This window comes from Sorex araneus, chromosome 6, assembly GCF_027595985.1.
Source record: "Sorex araneus isolate mSorAra2 chromosome 6, mSorAra2.pri, whole genome shotgun sequence".
NCBI classification, from domain to species: Eukaryota; Metazoa; Chordata; class Mammalia; order Eulipotyphla; family Soricidae; genus Sorex; species Sorex araneus.
The window spans coordinates 22,380,394-22,397,466 of NC_073307.1; the positions used below are offsets into that span (position 1 = coordinate 22,380,394).

Consider the following 17,073-nt stretch of genomic DNA (forward strand, 5'->3'; position numbering starts at 1 on the left):
TAATGAATGTATGACAAATAACAAATAATTATCTATTGAACACAATAAAGTAACAATTTAATAATGAAATAGCTTAGGGTTGTATAATAAGGGCTCCAGAAGGTAATATAGTAATAACATTACACTTAGCTTAGAAGCACTGAGGATAGGTGCTCAGAAGACATGGAATTTAGGCTAAGCATCAAAGATGAAGGCTTTCTGGCAAAGAGGATTGATTAGAGGAGATGGCAGACTATGACCTGTAGACCAATCCTGTCCACTGTTTCTATAAAATAAAGTTTTATTGGGGGACAGGGTAGGTAGTATGGGGGCTGAGGTTCTTATCTTGTATGTGACCAGGCCTGGATTTGCCCTAGATATCTGGACCCCTGAACACTGCTGGTGGTAATCCAGATACCCCCAAATAAGGTTTTATTTAGACATACAAAGATATTTGTGTATTTTTTATTTATTGAGTTGAATAGTTGTGACTGAAATCATTCAGCACACAAAGCCTAAAACATTTATCACCAACCATTTTAGAAAAAAGTTTTCCAAGCCTTGGATTAGATCATTCAAGGGAGAAGAAATGTCATGTGCATGAATTCTGAAATTGAGATGACATTGGTAAGATTGAGGACTTAGAAGAGATGAGGATTACTGGAGTACCATGGCCTGGGGTGGGAGGATAAAGTGAAATGAACCAGGTAGATGGGGTGAGAACAGTCATCATTGTATGATTTAGCCTTAGTCCTAAGATCAGTTGGACAGTTTGAAACAGGGGAATGATTGATCATATATGTATCATATGGTAACAGTTAATATTTAGTAAGCATTATCATGGGCTGGAGTGATAGCACAGCAGGTAGGGCATTTGCCTTGCACGTGGCTGACCCAGGTTCGATTCCTCCACCCCTCTTGGAGAGCCTGGCAAGCTACCGAGAGTATCTGGCCCACACGGCAGAGCCTGACAGGCTACCCATGGCGTAATCTATATGCCAAAAATAGTAACAAGTCTCACAATGGAGATGTTACTGGTGCCCGCTCGAGCAAATCGATGAGCAATGGGATGACAGTGATACAGTGACACAGTGAAGCATAATCATGTACTAGGCACATGGTCAACTGCAGCATGCACATTAGTTTATTGATTTTCTCTGCTGCTTTGTAAGCCAATATGGCTACTAATTCCATTTTACAACTGAAGAAAATATGTCATGGAGAGATGACAAGATTGTCCAGGTCACTCAGTGAGTGAGGTAGAGTTGGGCTTTATAGGATGGTCTGTTTGACCCTAAAGATGGAAGAGGTAGATCTGAGGAGAGCAAGCCAAGAGAAGACATTTATTCCATAAATAGATTGTGTGCCTGCTGAGTCCCCAGCACTGTTCTCGACCCATAACTAGTGAACAGAATTGGAGCTTGCTAGTAGAGGCAGATACACAATAAGCATTCCCAATAAATGAATCATAAATGATGCACTTTGCAGTGATAAACACTGTGGATGAATAATAAAGTGGAGCAGGCTGAGGGTTGGCAATGTTGGAAAAGAGCATCTCGGAAATGAGAAACAAAGTACCAAAGCCCAGAGGTGAGAGTATGTCTAGGGTGTTTGAGGAACTGATCTAGACACACCAGAGGTCAGAGTAGCTGGGAGCAGAGAGAAATAGGTGCAAAGTAGATGGAGCTCAGAGCAGGGATGGGAGGAAGGTCTTGTAGCCAGGGAGAGAAGGAAATCGGCTGTTATTGGGGGAAGCTGAGCAGTAGAAGGGCATGATCTGACCTCTATTTATTTTTGATTTGGGGCCGCACTAGCATTGCTGGCTATTCCTGGTGCATTGCTCAGGGGTCTTTCCAGGTGATGCTCAGGTGACCTGGAACTCCTGCGCTCAAAGCATGTGCTCCAGCTCCTTGAGCCATCACCTTAGCCACCTGACTTTCTTTTCAAGGATTCCTCTGGCTGCTGTGTTGAGAATGCGGAGGAGGAAGGGGCTGTGGAGGAAGCAGGGCAAAGAGATAAGAGGCTGTTGCAGCGATCCAAGCTAGGGGCCTGGGAAGCCTGTGTAATCATAATCAAAGGCTTGTTGGAGATCCTCATCAATACAGATCTTCAGCGTCCTCCCACGCGCGTCCTCCCAGAGTTCTTGTTCTCTAAACGAGGCTGAAAGACATTCTTTCTTTAGGATCTGCCAGCCTTCTCGGGGAGAGAGACGCGTGTGTGCGGTAGCTGCAGGGATGGCGGGCGGCTCTTCATGTTCTCTCTCTGCTTGTGATTCCCTCTCAGGCTCAAACAGGGGCTCAGACTGAGGGAAAATGGAACTGTGTTCTCTTTCCCCACTACGGGGTAAAAACAAAACCAACCCCCCGGCCTTTCCATATAGAGAATTAAAGAATTAAAGATCCGAAGGGCCAAATCTCTGCTGCTCATACACTGACAGTGTAATTTTTTTCTCTCTCTCACTTAGTGGTAGGAGGTTTAGGGGTCCAGTTTCTGTAGGTTTTTCTTTCATTACAGCATAAAAAGCTGAACTGAGCAGAGAGCGCATTGTACCGAGGAGGGAGGGAGTGCCGGGGAGGCTGGCGGGAATCCAGCAGCAGTCTCTTCACTTACACACTGGCAGTGTACCTGGCAGTGTCATCCTGAGGGTGACACCCCATTCTACTCTCGTGGGTCACTCGGCGGGCTGATCAGTTTTGGGAATATCCCCAGAGTCAGGTTGTGAGAAGCCCAGGAACCAGTTCCTTGAGGGAGGCCAACAGGGTGTTTGTTCTGGCCCATTGGCCTTTGGTTTGTGAGCATGCATTCCTGGCTTTGGATTGGTGTTGGGGGGCTGCCGGGCACTAATACTTCAAAGTGAAGTATTATCTTCACTTTGAGGAAAATAGGCCTTTCCATGCCAGGCCTTGTAGCAGTCCACATCTGTGCCATACTTACTGATTAGAGGTGATGAGGAGCTCAGGGCTTTAAGGATCTGAACGGGATCTGTCCTCACAGCCATCTTTGAATAATTCAAAGCAAATTTATGAAAGCAAAACTGTGTGTGGAGATCAGCGAGTTATTTATGACAGGGAACCTCCTCCTGCTTCAAGCACCCTGCTGTGTTTCCTTTCCTCACATTCATGCTCAGTTATTTACCATCATTTCTCCCTCTTTCCCGTGCTCTCATTGTCCTGTCTGTTCTCTCTTCCTCTAGAATGTTGCGCAGTTCCTTCTGTTCTCTTCTTACGTGAGTGCCTTTTCTTTACCTTTAGTCCTGCTCCTCCCATCCCATCTGTGCTGTCCCTGAAGGCAGCCTGGGGAATATTCTTTCCCAGACCTGGAGAAGTCTGGTGGGGTGGGGAGGTGGGGGGCATCCTGTGACCAGGCCCGGATTCCTGGTCATCACTGGGCAGAGTGACTGTTTTCCTTCTCACCACTAGTGAAATAACAAATGGGGAAACATCTTGAGGAAAGCTGAAGTGCTTATGTCGGTGGAGGCACTTATAACTCCTGATTCTCACAGTAATCCAGATGAGCAGAATCTAGAGCAGGGCCTCCGTGGCTCTGTGCCGTGTCACTCTGGGGCTGTCCAGGAGACAGCTGCTCTGCAGGGAGCTCAGACCAGCTCTGATGAGTGTCCTGGATGAGTGGCAGTAATCACAGGCTGCAGGGCTATTGCTTCTCTAGCCAAAAAGCCTGCAGGAAGAAGACTGGAAGTTGAAGTCCTATGTTCTTAGATTTTCAAAGCAGAGTATGTGAGAAAGGAAGGTGGATTCAGAAAGGACTGTTTGTGCGTCTGTCAGCACAGCTCTATCTCTGAGTCTCCCCAGCTAGCTGGGCGCTGGCACCCAGGCCTCATTGTTTCCTTGATAAGGACACATTGGGACAGAAAAACCCAGGCCTGACTCAGGGCGCTGATGGCAGAGCAGACTCCGTGTTTCCTCTGTGTTTCCTCTGCACAGGCCATCTCTGCAGATCTGTCTACTATCACTCTACCTGGCCCCTCTGTTGTGTTGGTACACATGCCCCAGATTGCCTCTTCACTCCCTGTGGAGTTTATTGCAATAAATGTTTTCAGTTCAGATTCATTCATTGCTCTAAAGATTCTTTATTGAGCACCTGCTCATCACTATTGTAGTCACTAGACCTACCACAGTGGACAGGATAATAAACCTTGGCTGCTCTTGTAAACTTTATATAAAAATGTTTAAGAAAGAGTCTCTAAGTAGCTAAGTCCACCCACAGTCATCATCAGAGTCAAATACAACTCTCCTTCAAGCTCAGTGTCTCTGCTAGAGGTCTTTGCAGTCCAGGACACAGCTAGGGCAGACCCACTGGCATCTGGAGGAGAGTGGGGTGCAGTCACCTTGTTGTTGGGTACTGGATTCCCGAGTTTTCATTTGTAGGGTGAGGTCAGCATGTGGACTAGAGATAAGCTCTATAGCAACAGGGACTGTATCTGTCACGTGGGGGGAAACAGCAAGGATCCAGCAACCTTTCTGAGGAGCTGGATTCATCTTCCCAACTTTTCCTTTCCTCCTTTCTGCTGTTGAGGTGCTTGAGCTCTGGCTGCAGTGTACCAGGGACTGTTCCTATAGAGTACATAGTCCCCTGTGTGCAAAGCAAGTGCTCACTCACTGAGCCACGTCCCATCCCTGGGCCCCAGGTGAGTCTTCCTGTTTGAAGAGGCTCAGGAAGATTGGGGAATGAGGTACCCTTTACAAAGAGAGTCTGGACTAGAGGCTTCAGACTGTAAGTGATAGAGTGCCAAGACTAGGGAGACAGCACATGTGATATAGCACCGAGATCAATCCTGGCCCCTCATATTTCCCTGAGCACCACTGGTAGTGAGACTTCTATTAAAAAAAAGTCCACAGAGCATCTGTGATGGTGGAACTGTTGTGCATGGTTTAATAACAGCCACTAGCCAGTAATGTAGGCCTATTGGAAAGTCTTTGAGAAATGGACTTCTGTGCAGACTTCTCTTGAATGCCCTCAGATTCAGTTAACCACAAAAAATCAGGAAGAGGAAGGAGAGGAAACCTGTTGTTACTTTCCTGATGGAACTCTTATGGGACACCCCACATTAACTGGTTGTTCTTATAGTCCCAGATTTATAATTAGAAATGAACTTTCTTCTTTTATTTTTAAGCATTTGCTGCCTGAACTAAAGCCAGTGGGGCTGGGCATCAACAAGAAGCACTGAGCAATATGATGACGCCAGATCTTTGTGTTAACAGCTTGTGCATTAGGAGTAAGCTTTGTGACTCATTATTACAGTATTAGAATTTTCCAGGGATGTTTGGCATAAGTAACAGCTAGGTTGCATTTCCGCCTGATCCCACGCAGGTGCTCATAAATCACATTAAGTTAAGTTCTTAAATTTAAGATAATTTAAATTTTGCTTTGTCTCCTTGCAACTTTTCCAAGCAGTCTAAACGGCTACCATGGTTGTTTACTTCACTTTTAGGTTATTTCAGTCACCCAAAAAGATTTTAAAGAGGGCTTTTCTTTCTTTGATGGCTGCACACTACTAAGCAGTGACTTTGTTGCAGATGGATAATGCACAGGACCTGCTTTCCTTCGGTGGTCTTCAAGTGGTGATCAATGGGCTGAACAGCACAGAGCCTCTGGTAAAGGAGTATGCTGCCTTTGTGCTGGGGGCGGCCTTCTCCAGGTGAGTAGGAAGGATGGATGTCCCATTGGCCAGGTTCATTCAGGCCTTCTTTGCCCAGTTTTCCTAGAAATTGTCACTTGAACTTAAGCATATCGCCTCCTATATTTCAAGGTCATTCTAATGAAACTTAAGTGATATGGGATTGGGAGAGGAAGCAGAATTGGGGAGAAGGAAAGGAAATTGCAGCCACACCCAAAGTGACCAGGATTATTCCTGGCTCTGTGTTCAGTGATTATTCCTGGTGATTTCCTGGGGACCATATGTGGGTGCAGGGAATTGAACTGGGGTCAGCTGCAAGCAAGGCCAGCACCTTAGCCACTGTACTATTTCTCCTACCTCTAGAGTGAGATTTTGATTCTCATTCCAAATAGAAGAGAATTTTTACTCATGTTGTCACCATCTATATAGGACTCTGTTGCTTCATCTATAATATACATATATATGAACATTTCATTGCTTCTTAAAGTATGTGCTGTTTTATTTGAAACTAATAGTAAAAAGTTAGATAACCATTGAGAATTGAGAAGGAGGAGAATAAACTCCAAGTGTTGGTTCTTTCCGTAGACACACTTTATCTGGTAATGAAGATATGAACTGACCTAACAGTGGGGTGGAGGGAAAAATGTGTCTGGGTGCAGCCAACATGCAGTCAAGCTGTTATACTCTCTGGGCTGGGAGCTGCTTGGAACTGAACTTCTTAAACTATGGGTGGTCATGGTTTAAGGGGTCATATAACTGAATGTGGGGTTTCAGAGAGTTTGACACAATGACCAAAAATTAATTCAGCATCAAACATGTAATGAATCTAAGGTGTTTCTAACAGTTCTTTTCTGTGTTGTGTTTCTGAGGTGGATAGGGGTGGTAGCAGGTAGAAAAAGTTTAAGAAGGTCCTGGTTTTGTTAAGCTAGCCTGAGCTAGAACTGGTCAAGCAAGAGGAGATGGAATTCCTGAAGAGTGGAAGCAGAAAAATATTTGAGTACTACATTGTTACACTCATCCTTAAAAAATCTCGATGTCTTCATACTGCAATTGGTCCACTGGAGCTTTTGTTGTTCCCATTGCTGAACAAACAGCTGCTTGGATGAAATTGTGTCTCTAAAATAGGAACCAGTATTTGAATTCTTGCTGCAAGGGGATGGATGCTGACTACCAGGCCTTGCCCTGCTTGGGTGGAGGGATTGTGACACTGCCAGCAAAAGCTATTCTGAACACTTTTACTCTAGGATGCTTTGTTTTGAAAAGATTTGCTTTGCATCCATGCTTGTCTTAATCAGAGTCTCAGTCTGATGTCCTCTCCTGTTTGCATCTTTTCTTGGTTAACTGGGGCGGGGTGGGGGTAAGTGGGGCGGGGTGGGGAGAGGCAGTGTGGGGTGGGCAGAGCTGGCAAAGCTGAAGTGTGGTTGCAGTTTGGAAAGGCTGAGAGCAGTGCAGGACCTCTTTCTCTTACTACGAGCCTGTCCTGATCTTCAGGCCCTATTGTCCTGTAGTCAAGGCTTTGACCAGAGCTTTCCGCCTCCCTTGGTCTCACCTCCTGGAGCTAGAGTTTCCTAGGAAGCTTAGAGATTTCTGTGCCTTCGAGTCCACCTGAAGGTGGAGAGTCTGCACGTTTGTCACAGGCAGCTGTGTTTTCAGCCCAGGAGAAGCAGAGGGTTAGCTTTTAAGCTTTAGCAGCTTGAGAACTTATGGAGGTTTACTTTTTTGGTTTTCAAGCCTTTATAAAAGAACTAAATGAAATGCTATTCATTTTTTCTCTCAAGACCGTTTTAGGATTTTTTTCTTCCTGTAATCCCAAGCATTTTCTTTTCACTTTCAATTTGAACATATCACCCTACATATCCTTTGCCATTGCTACTGGAAATACATTTCATGGGGGAAATTGTAGCATTTGATGTTACCTCTTAGCTGAAGGTGAGCAGGTGACTTGAGAAGGATGCATTGAATCTCCTTAGCAGGCCACAACTCACCCAGAGGCTGTGCCAATATGTGGTGTCATTAAGAATTTTCTGTGATTGTATTAGCATAAGACCATGTTAACATTTATGTTGCGTCACGAAAATTTAAACAGAGATAAATGTAAAATATTGCAATTTTGTGGTTTTGGTGGCAAGAAAACTGCTGTATTTAAATTGTTCTAGCTGGGCTTTTGATGGCTCACTGGAGGCCAGTTAGACTGACAGCATGGTATGGAGCCAGAGCCTCTGGAAGCCAACAGCAGGTTTACTGAGCATCAGGAAAATGGCAATGTTTTATTCAAAGAATTCCTCGATGCAAGGTAAGAGTATTTCTCTGTGTAGAAGCAGATCTTATGACTTTAGTGTGCAAGTCTTTAGTACCTTTTCAGGTCCTAAGTACTTGTCGGTCCTGCAGCTCTCTACCTGCCTCTGACATGCCCAGGTGGACACACCAGCACAAAGAATGGTGGAACGAACTGGCTCTTTTTCAAGTGGATATTCAGAGGAGAGTAAACTTGTGGGGCTCATGGAGCTCAGGCCTTGGGTGATTTAGCGAGAAGCCATTGCTTCTCCTCACGGACTGGCAAGAATACTGCCCGGTCACGCAGGTCTATATTTCAAAGTGAGCCTTACGGTTATGGGGGCATGGGAATACTCTGGGGGAAGGGGTGCATGTGTGTGACAGTAACCTCTAGTACAATTGGGGTCACTTTTTTTGTTCCTTCAGTTAAGAAGGCAAGTTTCCAGGGATTTTTTTTTCTCCCTTTTTGAAAAGAGGTGTGACAGGCTAAAGAAGTTTGAGAACCTCTGGGTGGTTGAGTATATATATATGGGAGGACCCAGCTGATCAGTAATGAGGCTCAGGCATGCCTCAGCCATTTCCTGGCTGATTGCCCACCTGCAACTGACTTTTCTCATTACTAAGCCTCACCTTTTTCATTTCTTAGGTGGAAACAATAATAGGTGTCATCTGCATTTACTGAGGTTGAGTTAGTATGGAATAAACTGTCCTGTGAAAATGCTTATAAAGCTCCTGTTCAAGAATGCATGGCATAATGACACTATACTCATGGCAAGTTTTCACTGTAAGGAAATTCTTCTGTTTCTACCATATAAGCCTTTATCTTCCTTATTTTCTAATAAGGTGGTTATACTCTGTCTCATGGTGCTAATCTTGCTGCTTCCTGAGAGTGTATATTTGCCAGCCTGGGTTAATTGCTTAATAAGGCCTCCTTACACATTTCTATGGATGAAGTGATCACGTCTGATGTTTGGTGTAAACAATTATTCCAAGATCAATAAGAGTTGACGTGAGCGTAATTGATGTAGCCACTGAAATAGTTAGTTTCTTTATTTAAGTATTACTCATGCTTATTTATGACTCACATTTTTCATTTTCTGCCATTTGTTGCTCATGTATATGGCAGGTCAAACTCTGGTAAATGAAGATATGTGGGGATAGGGGTGCTGATGCTTGAAAGGGGTGTCATCTTTTCTTGGCTTCTTTGTTGTTATTTTAAAAATTTTCTTCTTCAAGCCAGTTATTTCCAGTGGCCTTTCTAAGACTTGATTTCATCTCTGTCGGCACCTTTTGTGGGTCTGTAGTCTGATCTGGCAGTCTCTGGAGTCCCTATCAAGTCATTTCATGGGTTTGTGTATGGGAAGTCTCAGAAAGGCCCAGTGAATTTTAGAGACCTTGCAGCTTTCTGTCATCTCATTTTGCTTATATTTCTCAGCAAACTGGCTGCTTGATTTTGTTTTCCTTTCATCTTCCTATATGTAGCTTTACCTTTTAACTGTTGGGAATTAAATTATCAAGCTGGTATTCTTACCCCAGAAGCTGTTGTCATGTCCTGCCTCAGTCACTTTTGGTTTTCTATTCCATCTTTATTATGTCGTAGTCTCAGCTGCATATGTGTGAACTGTTGCACTGTTACCTTGACTCCTAAGTTCTCATGGTATGTGTTGCTTCTATTTGAAATATCCATGCAGTCTTTGGTAATGTTGGATGTGCTACATGCCCTCCATCATACTGTAATTAGGTTCTCTTATGGTGGAACCAGATCTGTGCTTCCCTTTTCTTGACATCTTCACTAGAATATTCATAGGTTACTTACATCTGTTTACAGAGTGAATGTTCTCCCCGCCCCTGACTTTGCACCTTCTTACCTCATGTTTTGTTGGTATTCTAGTTTCCTCTAGTTTTCAAGCTGTGCTCGTCCCAACTGAGATTTTCCCAGTTAATTTTTTTAAGGGGGTGTACCACACCTAGAAGTGCTTAGGGCTTACTCCTGGCTCTGCACTCAGGAATCACTCCTGGTGATCCTTAGAGGACCATCTGGGGTGTTGGGATCGAACTAGGTCAGCTGCATGCAAAGTAAACTGCTGCACTGTTGTTCCAGCCCCATCCCAATTAATTTGTAACTGTGCACCTATGTTATACGTACATTACATGCCATCTCCATTTGTTGGCCTCCAATTTCTAAATTTCTTTTCTGCCATCCTCCTTGAATTTCTGAGCTCATCTACATCTTCTTTCTGGTCTTTCCTGATATGACTTTTATGAGCTCTCTGGGGATCAGTATTCCCAAGTCCACTGACCTTTGTCTCTATTTCTATCATCCACTAGATATCTGGGAACTCATTAACCATTTTTGTCCAATATATTACATTTTCTGAACACTTCACCTTCTAAGCACTTCACACATTCAGATCTCCTGTTGAAATGCTCTTAATCTTTATTTTGACCTTTAGCTTCATCACCCTTATTCTGTACCTTCTCCTGTCTTTGCTCTTCTTCAAATCCCTCACATATTCTAGGTGCCCTCCACTGACCCTGGCCTAATGCCGGTTTGCCCATCATCCCTAACCCACCAATCAGGATCTTACATCCCTTCATGACTTTTCAAAAAAAGTAGAAACAGAGGGATCCAAATAAATGCACATGAGCATTATGTTCCTCCAATTCCTAAAGTTTTCCAGTAGTTCTTTTTTCCGTCACTGACAGCTCTGTAGCATTCAGCAGTATTGCTCACTTCTTTCCTTAGGAAACTTTACTTCTTGGCTACCATTCGATGACAGTCCCTAGATTCTGTAAGTACTATCTTATGTCATTATTCTCTTGTGTAATTACTCTTTTCCCTTTTATGCCAGCGCTATCTTCTTATTGTCTTCTTTTTTTTTTTTTTTTTTTTTGCTTTTTGGGTCACACCTGGCAGGGGTTACTGCTAACTCTGTACTCAGGAATTACCCCTGGTGCTGCTCAGGGAACCATATGGGATGCTGGGAATCAAACATGGGTCAGCCACATGCAAGGCAAGTGCCCTACCCTCTATGCTATTGCTCCAGCCCCTCTTACAGTCTTCTAAGCATTGCTGTTCACCGAGATTGTCTGACAACCCTGTCTTTTCTCAGTTCACTCCATGTGCCTTTCTGTTCCTGTGATTTAAAACACACCTCATTGGTGGAATATGGGCACTGGTGAAGGGATGGTGTTTGAATACGGTATAACTGAGACATAAACCTGAGAACTCTGTAACTTTCCACATGGTGATAAAATAAAATAAATAAATAAATAAATAATGTAAAAAAAACACACCTCATTTGGGGCTGGAGTGATAGAATCATGGGTAGGGTAGTTGCCTTGCACATGGCTGACCCAGGTTCGATCCCTGGCACCACATATGGTTTCCTGAGCCTTCCAGTAGTGAACCCTGAGCAGAGAGCTTGGCATAAACTCTGAGTACTGCTAGGTAAGGCAAAAAAAAAAAAAGGAAAAAATTCACCTCGTTTTGGATACCTCCAATGTCTAATGTTTAAGTTAATGTTTAATGTTTAAGACTTTCTCCTCAGTTTTCATTCTCCATTTCTCCAAGATTCTCTGATTGCACCTCAAACTCAAGTAGAAGTGAGTTCATTTGTCTTTCTTTCATAAATGAGGTTTTCCCTCCTACGTTCTTTGTATCTATTCTTGGAAGTATGATTGTCATACTTATCCATTCTTGAAACTTTTTTTTCCATTCTTGAAACTTTTGAGTGATATTCAAGACATTTCTATTTGATGAATGAGGTCTGTGGACTTTTACTTACACTATTGTTATTTACTAAACTATGGATTCACACTTCCTTTTTTAAGGAAACATGATATTGCAGGAGTGGCAATAGAAAAGGAATTCCCTCTTGTCATGCTAGGGGATAGGCCATGAGTAATCCCACTAGGCATAGTTATCCCATTCTCCATGGATGTCTGTTGATTATTAGAGGTGGGCACTGACCCAGTTCTTACCAATGAGAAATGAAGCTAGATCTCCTTGGAAGGATTTTGTTCTTTACAAAAAGGAGGGTAGTGAGGAGACTGTGACCACATCTTGCTGATTGTATTGGAGCTCCAGCAGGTGCCGAGCCCCGGTGAGGCAGAAACACAAGCTCACAGAGCCAACATGCTGAGAAGGAGAGTGGGGGGCAAGAAAGACAGCAGGAACTGGGCCTGTCAGAGATGACAGCAGAGTAGAGGGGCAAGAAAGAAAGCAGGAACTTGGCCTGTAGGAGATGGTGGTACCACTGGGCTGATTATGAATCCATCTCCCTCCAGACTTGGAATATGCAAGATAATTAAATATCTTTACTTCAAAAAAACCCTATTAGTCATTTTCCTGCTACTTACATATTATATTAATAAAATTTCTAAAATCTTTTTTGTGTCCTTTTAATTATTTTTAAATTCCCTTTGCAGCTTCTTAGCATTCATCTCAATTTGCAATTTTATATTTGTTTGATTGCTTGTTTACTGTTAGAACCCTCTTAGATAGTATGAGGTTCAATTTTCTTTTCATTCCTTTTGGACCTTTCAAACATCCTCAGGGAGTTTTGGGGGCCACTCTAGGTGATCCTCAGCCAACAGGGTGGGTAATTTAATTCCAAAGCCTGAGGGTGTGGTTCCAGGATTACCCAGGTCACCTCAGTGGTACTCAGGGCATTCCAGGGCCACACCCTGCCAGGCTGAGTTGTGGGGTCGGGGGTGGTGTCCCCCCAGGGATGCACCTGATGATATTTAGGGGACCATATGGTCTGGAGGATTGAACTGAGGTCCACTGCTGCAAGGCATGCGCCTAACCCCTATACTCTCTCTCTGGCCCCTTAATTTTCTATCTTGATGTTGATGTCTTCCTAGTCTATAACCCAGTACCTTACATTCAGTGCTAGGAAATAATTATTAAATGAATAGATGAAGAAACAAAAGAACAAACTAATGCCTTTGAAATGAAATACTTTCATATAGTCAGGAGTGAAAGCTGGGTAGAGTGCTATCTTTATTATTAATGATGTAATAGTGGGTGATTCAGATACCACATCTTGACCCTTTAAAATCTGAGGCCATGGAAATGAATGTGTAACCTTCTGGATAAAGGCCCAGAAAATAGGTTAGAGATTGGGATGAGGTCAGATGTTGGAGAAACCAGCACTTGAATAAAAGTTTAAATATGACCCCGAGGACTACCTCTGATCTCTTGACCCCAGGATCTAATTTTTCACACTCCTGCAGTGACAGGGGATGCACTCAGACTATTTTGTCTCCAATAAATTGATTAGCATATTAACCATGATTGGTCAGGGCAACTGGAGCAGTTGCTCTCAAAGCTGCATTCAAAGACCCATCACTTTTTTTCAAGGGGCAATCGGTGACAGATGGAAAATGAACTCTAAGACTGACCAGCCACCCTGAGTAGCAGAAGTCAAAACTTCACTGTAGGGAAGGGAGGCACAGTTTTGCTTAGTGAGTATGTCGGTGTTTCCTTCTGACTCTGTCCTCGTGGCCAGCCCTCTAATGCGGCTGCTTCAGAGCTCCTCATTACTGATCATCTCCTGAGCTCCCCTCTGCATAACTCCAGACTGCAAAGTTCTTTCCTCTTCACTTTATTCGGATTTATTGTCTGGACTCCTACTAAACTATGATACAAGCAATTCTTTGTGTATGTTTGTTCTTGCTCTGTTTCCCCGCAAAAGTGAAAACCGGGAAGGGAGAGATAGTACAGTGGGCAGGCCTGGGTTCCATCCCTGGCTTCCCATATGGTTCCCGAGCCTCTCTAGGGGTGATCCCTGTGCGTAGAGTCAGGAGTAAGCTCCGACTTACTCTACCCCAAAACCAAAAATAAAAGTGAAATCTTCTTGAGAATGGAAACCTGTCCTGAAGTCTATGGTTCCCACAGTTCATGATGAAAATGAAATGGGTCTGCCACAAAAGCTGAAATCACTGAAAACAGGTGAGATCAATAGAGTCATTTAAAGCAAGGAAGTTTTTTAAATTTTCTATCCCATTTTATTTTTCATTCAATATGCATGCATTATGTTTATAATTAAATTTTAAATGTTAAATAGCAAATCAAAACAGTACTCAGAGGCTCTGTACCTACTAAATAGTGATCTCCCTCCCTCATCACCCCTTGCAAGAAGCATTCTTGGTTCAGAATACCTGAAATGCTGGATTATGTATTTAAACATTTCCTTAAATGAGAAGAAACTGTAGGGTCATTGCCTTGCATAGCTATGGGGGAAATTGTATGGTGGTCTAGAAGAAAATGAGAAAAGTTTTAAAGACAAGTACCACAGAAAACATAGATCCTAAGAGATTTGGGACATTGAGACAGCTGTCCTGGGGACATTTCTTATTCCCTCATGGATGAGAGCTTTCTGATTTCCAGAGGCACTGTAAATGGGGAAGAGAAGACAAGGCCTTAGCCCTTGAGAGGGAAAATTAGAAAAATGAAAATATTCCACTTAATAGGAATATTGTTTATTTTTAAATAGATGGGAGAGAAATTCCCCAGAAATTGTATCACCCAAAGCCAACTCTAGAGTACATTTGGGATAGAAATCATACAAATCTTTTGTAACCTGAAAATCTCAATACTGAGAATTTAGTCTAAAATCACCTTGAGAAATACTAAATTGGAAAAAAAAGAGTTTGAAACTTAGAGGTATACTATTAACATGTCTAACATGTTTATGTAAAGATTATATATATTTTATATAAAATTTAATGTATATAAAATTATATATTATATAAAAATATATAAAAAGAGTAAGCATACTAGTAAGAAAGTGGACTAGACCACTACTTGCAAAAATAACAGGGCCAGGAAAATGGTTCAAAGGGCTGGATGTGTGCTTTGCATGTGGGAGTTCTGGGTTTAGCCCCTAACACTGCATAGTCCCCTGGCACTGCTAGGTATGGACCCTGATCAACAACAGTAGCAACAAGTAGATGATTTAACCATATGAAAAATTCCTGACCTTACTCATGAGGAGGACCAATTAAAAGTATATTAAAATACTATTCTTCAGCTACCAAGTTGACAGAAATCTGGAAGTTAGCATATTTGCTCTTTTGGTGAGGTTGCAGGGATAGGTTCTCATTCATGGCCCACAGAATTATGAAATTGTGGAGTTTCTGTACAAAATGAAAACTATGCAACAAAATTGCATATATGTAACCTTTGAAATAATATCCCTGTTTTCAGATTTCTTACCTCGAAAGCATATTGATAAAAATTATGAAGAGACATTGTATATTCATTGTCCTTTATATAGCACTATTTGATGGCTCTTTTTTGAGGGGGGTGGTTTCATTTGTGGGCCACACCTCTGTGTTAGGCTTGACTCCTGGCTCTGTGCTCATGGGTTGTGCTTTCTGAGGACAATATGTGATGCTGAGGATTGTCCCTGGGTAGACTGTGTGCAAAGCGAACATCTTCTGTACTAACTCTGGCCCCATTTAACACCATTTGAAACATAGATAGACAGGAACAGCCTAACTGTCCATTAGTAGGGAACTGATTGAATTGTAAAATTCATTACATGTATCGCTATACAGTTGTATAAAACACTGAATATTTCTTTGTAATATAGTATGCTTCTATTGTGATAAATTCCAGGTTATATTCTCAAATTGAGAAAATAAAAATACAAATGACTGCTATTAATCATGTGTATATGTTTATATTTGCCTAAACAAAAGATAAAATTCTAGGGAGGGAAACTTTGTAATCATGCAAATATTTTACCTAATTTTAAACCTCCATTAAAATACAAAAATCCACAAAAATTGAAAGCAAAATGAAGCAGCTGAATATAACTATCTATAAAATTGGTGACATAATCACACAGGAAGGAACTTTTTTGGAGGGGGTTCACACCCAGAGGTTACTCAGAGGTTACACCTGGGTCTGTGCTCAGGAATTACTCCTGGCATTGCTTGGAGGACATATGGGATGCTGAGGATCGAAGCTCAGGTCAGCCACATACAAGGCAAACACCCTACCCTTTGTACTATGTTTCAGGCCCTGAAGGAACTATTTATTTATTTTTATTTTTTATTAGTTTATTTTTAATTAGAGAGTCATCGTGAGGGTACAGTTACAGATCCATACATCTTTGTGCTCATGTTTCCCCCATACAAAGTTCGATAACCCATCCCTTCACCAGTGCCCATTCTCCACCACCAGTAAACCCAACATCCCTCCCCCCCTCCCCAGTCCCATCTCCCCCCACCCCACCCTGCCACTATGGCAGGGTATTCCCTTTTGTTCTCTCTCTCTGATTAGGTGTTGTGGTTTGCAATAAAGGTGTTGAGTGGCCATTGTGTTCAGTCTCTAGTCTGTATTCGGCCCACATCACCCTTCCCCCACATGACCTCCAACCACATTTTACTTGGTGGTCCTGAAGGAACTGTTTAATGCAATTTTGTAACCCAGTAATTTGACACCCCCTATTTAAATTATATCAAACATTTTTTAAAAAACCTGCAAAGTTTTTCATAATTTTTAGTATTGATAGAAATGTTGATGGTGTTACCCTAAGATTGCTGTATATATGTGGTAAAAGGCAGAAGGGTAATGATGCTAGTTTCTCTGGGAACCATAATTTTTAGCATAAAGGGAAATTTTGATGTTAAATTGGAGTCTGGGTCCAAATTCTGAATTAGGAGTAGTAGTATGATCGTATGATGATTTTTTTTCTTTAGCTCTGTCCAATGAGAAGATCTAGCAAAAAAGAATAAACCCCATAGCAATGGTTAACTCTGCCTTTCAGCCTGTGTTTGCTAAATACGATTTCTCTAAAATATCTTTTTTTCCCACTGTATTTTGTTGAAGAAATGATTAACTTCAGGTTTGGGATAAGACTTGCAAAATGGTCCCGAATATTTTGTCAGTATAGAAATCACAGAAGCTCTCAAAGACTAGTAAGGGTTTAATTAAAGCTCAGGATTGGGTTGCGGATAGATGAAATGGGACCAGCCGTGACTGCATGTTTGTTTTTTGGGGGCACACCCATCAGTACTCAGAGTTTATTCCTGGTTCTATGCTTAGGGATCACTCCTGGCAGTGCTTGGAGGATCCATCTGATGCCAGGGATTGAACCTGGGCCACCTGCATGCAACAATGCACTCAGCATGATGAACCATTTCCTTGGCCCATCACTGCACACTTT

At 42.4% G+C, this 17,073-nt stretch overlaps 1 protein-coding gene across 4 annotated transcripts in view; it reads left to right on the forward strand.

The window, feature by feature from the left end:
* SIL1 (SIL1 nucleotide exchange factor) overlaps positions 1–17,073 on the forward strand; it is a 315,807-nt gene that overhangs the window by 250,080 nt on the left and 48,654 nt on the right. For all 4 annotated transcript variants that reach the window (XM_055142814.1, XM_012933066.2, XM_055142812.1 and 1 more), the window contains exon 7: positions 5,514–5,635. In XM_055142814.1, coding sequence (XP_054998789.1) covers positions 5,514–5,635 — 122 coding nt within the window. The remainder of the gene's footprint in view (positions 1–5,513; positions 5,636–17,073) is intronic.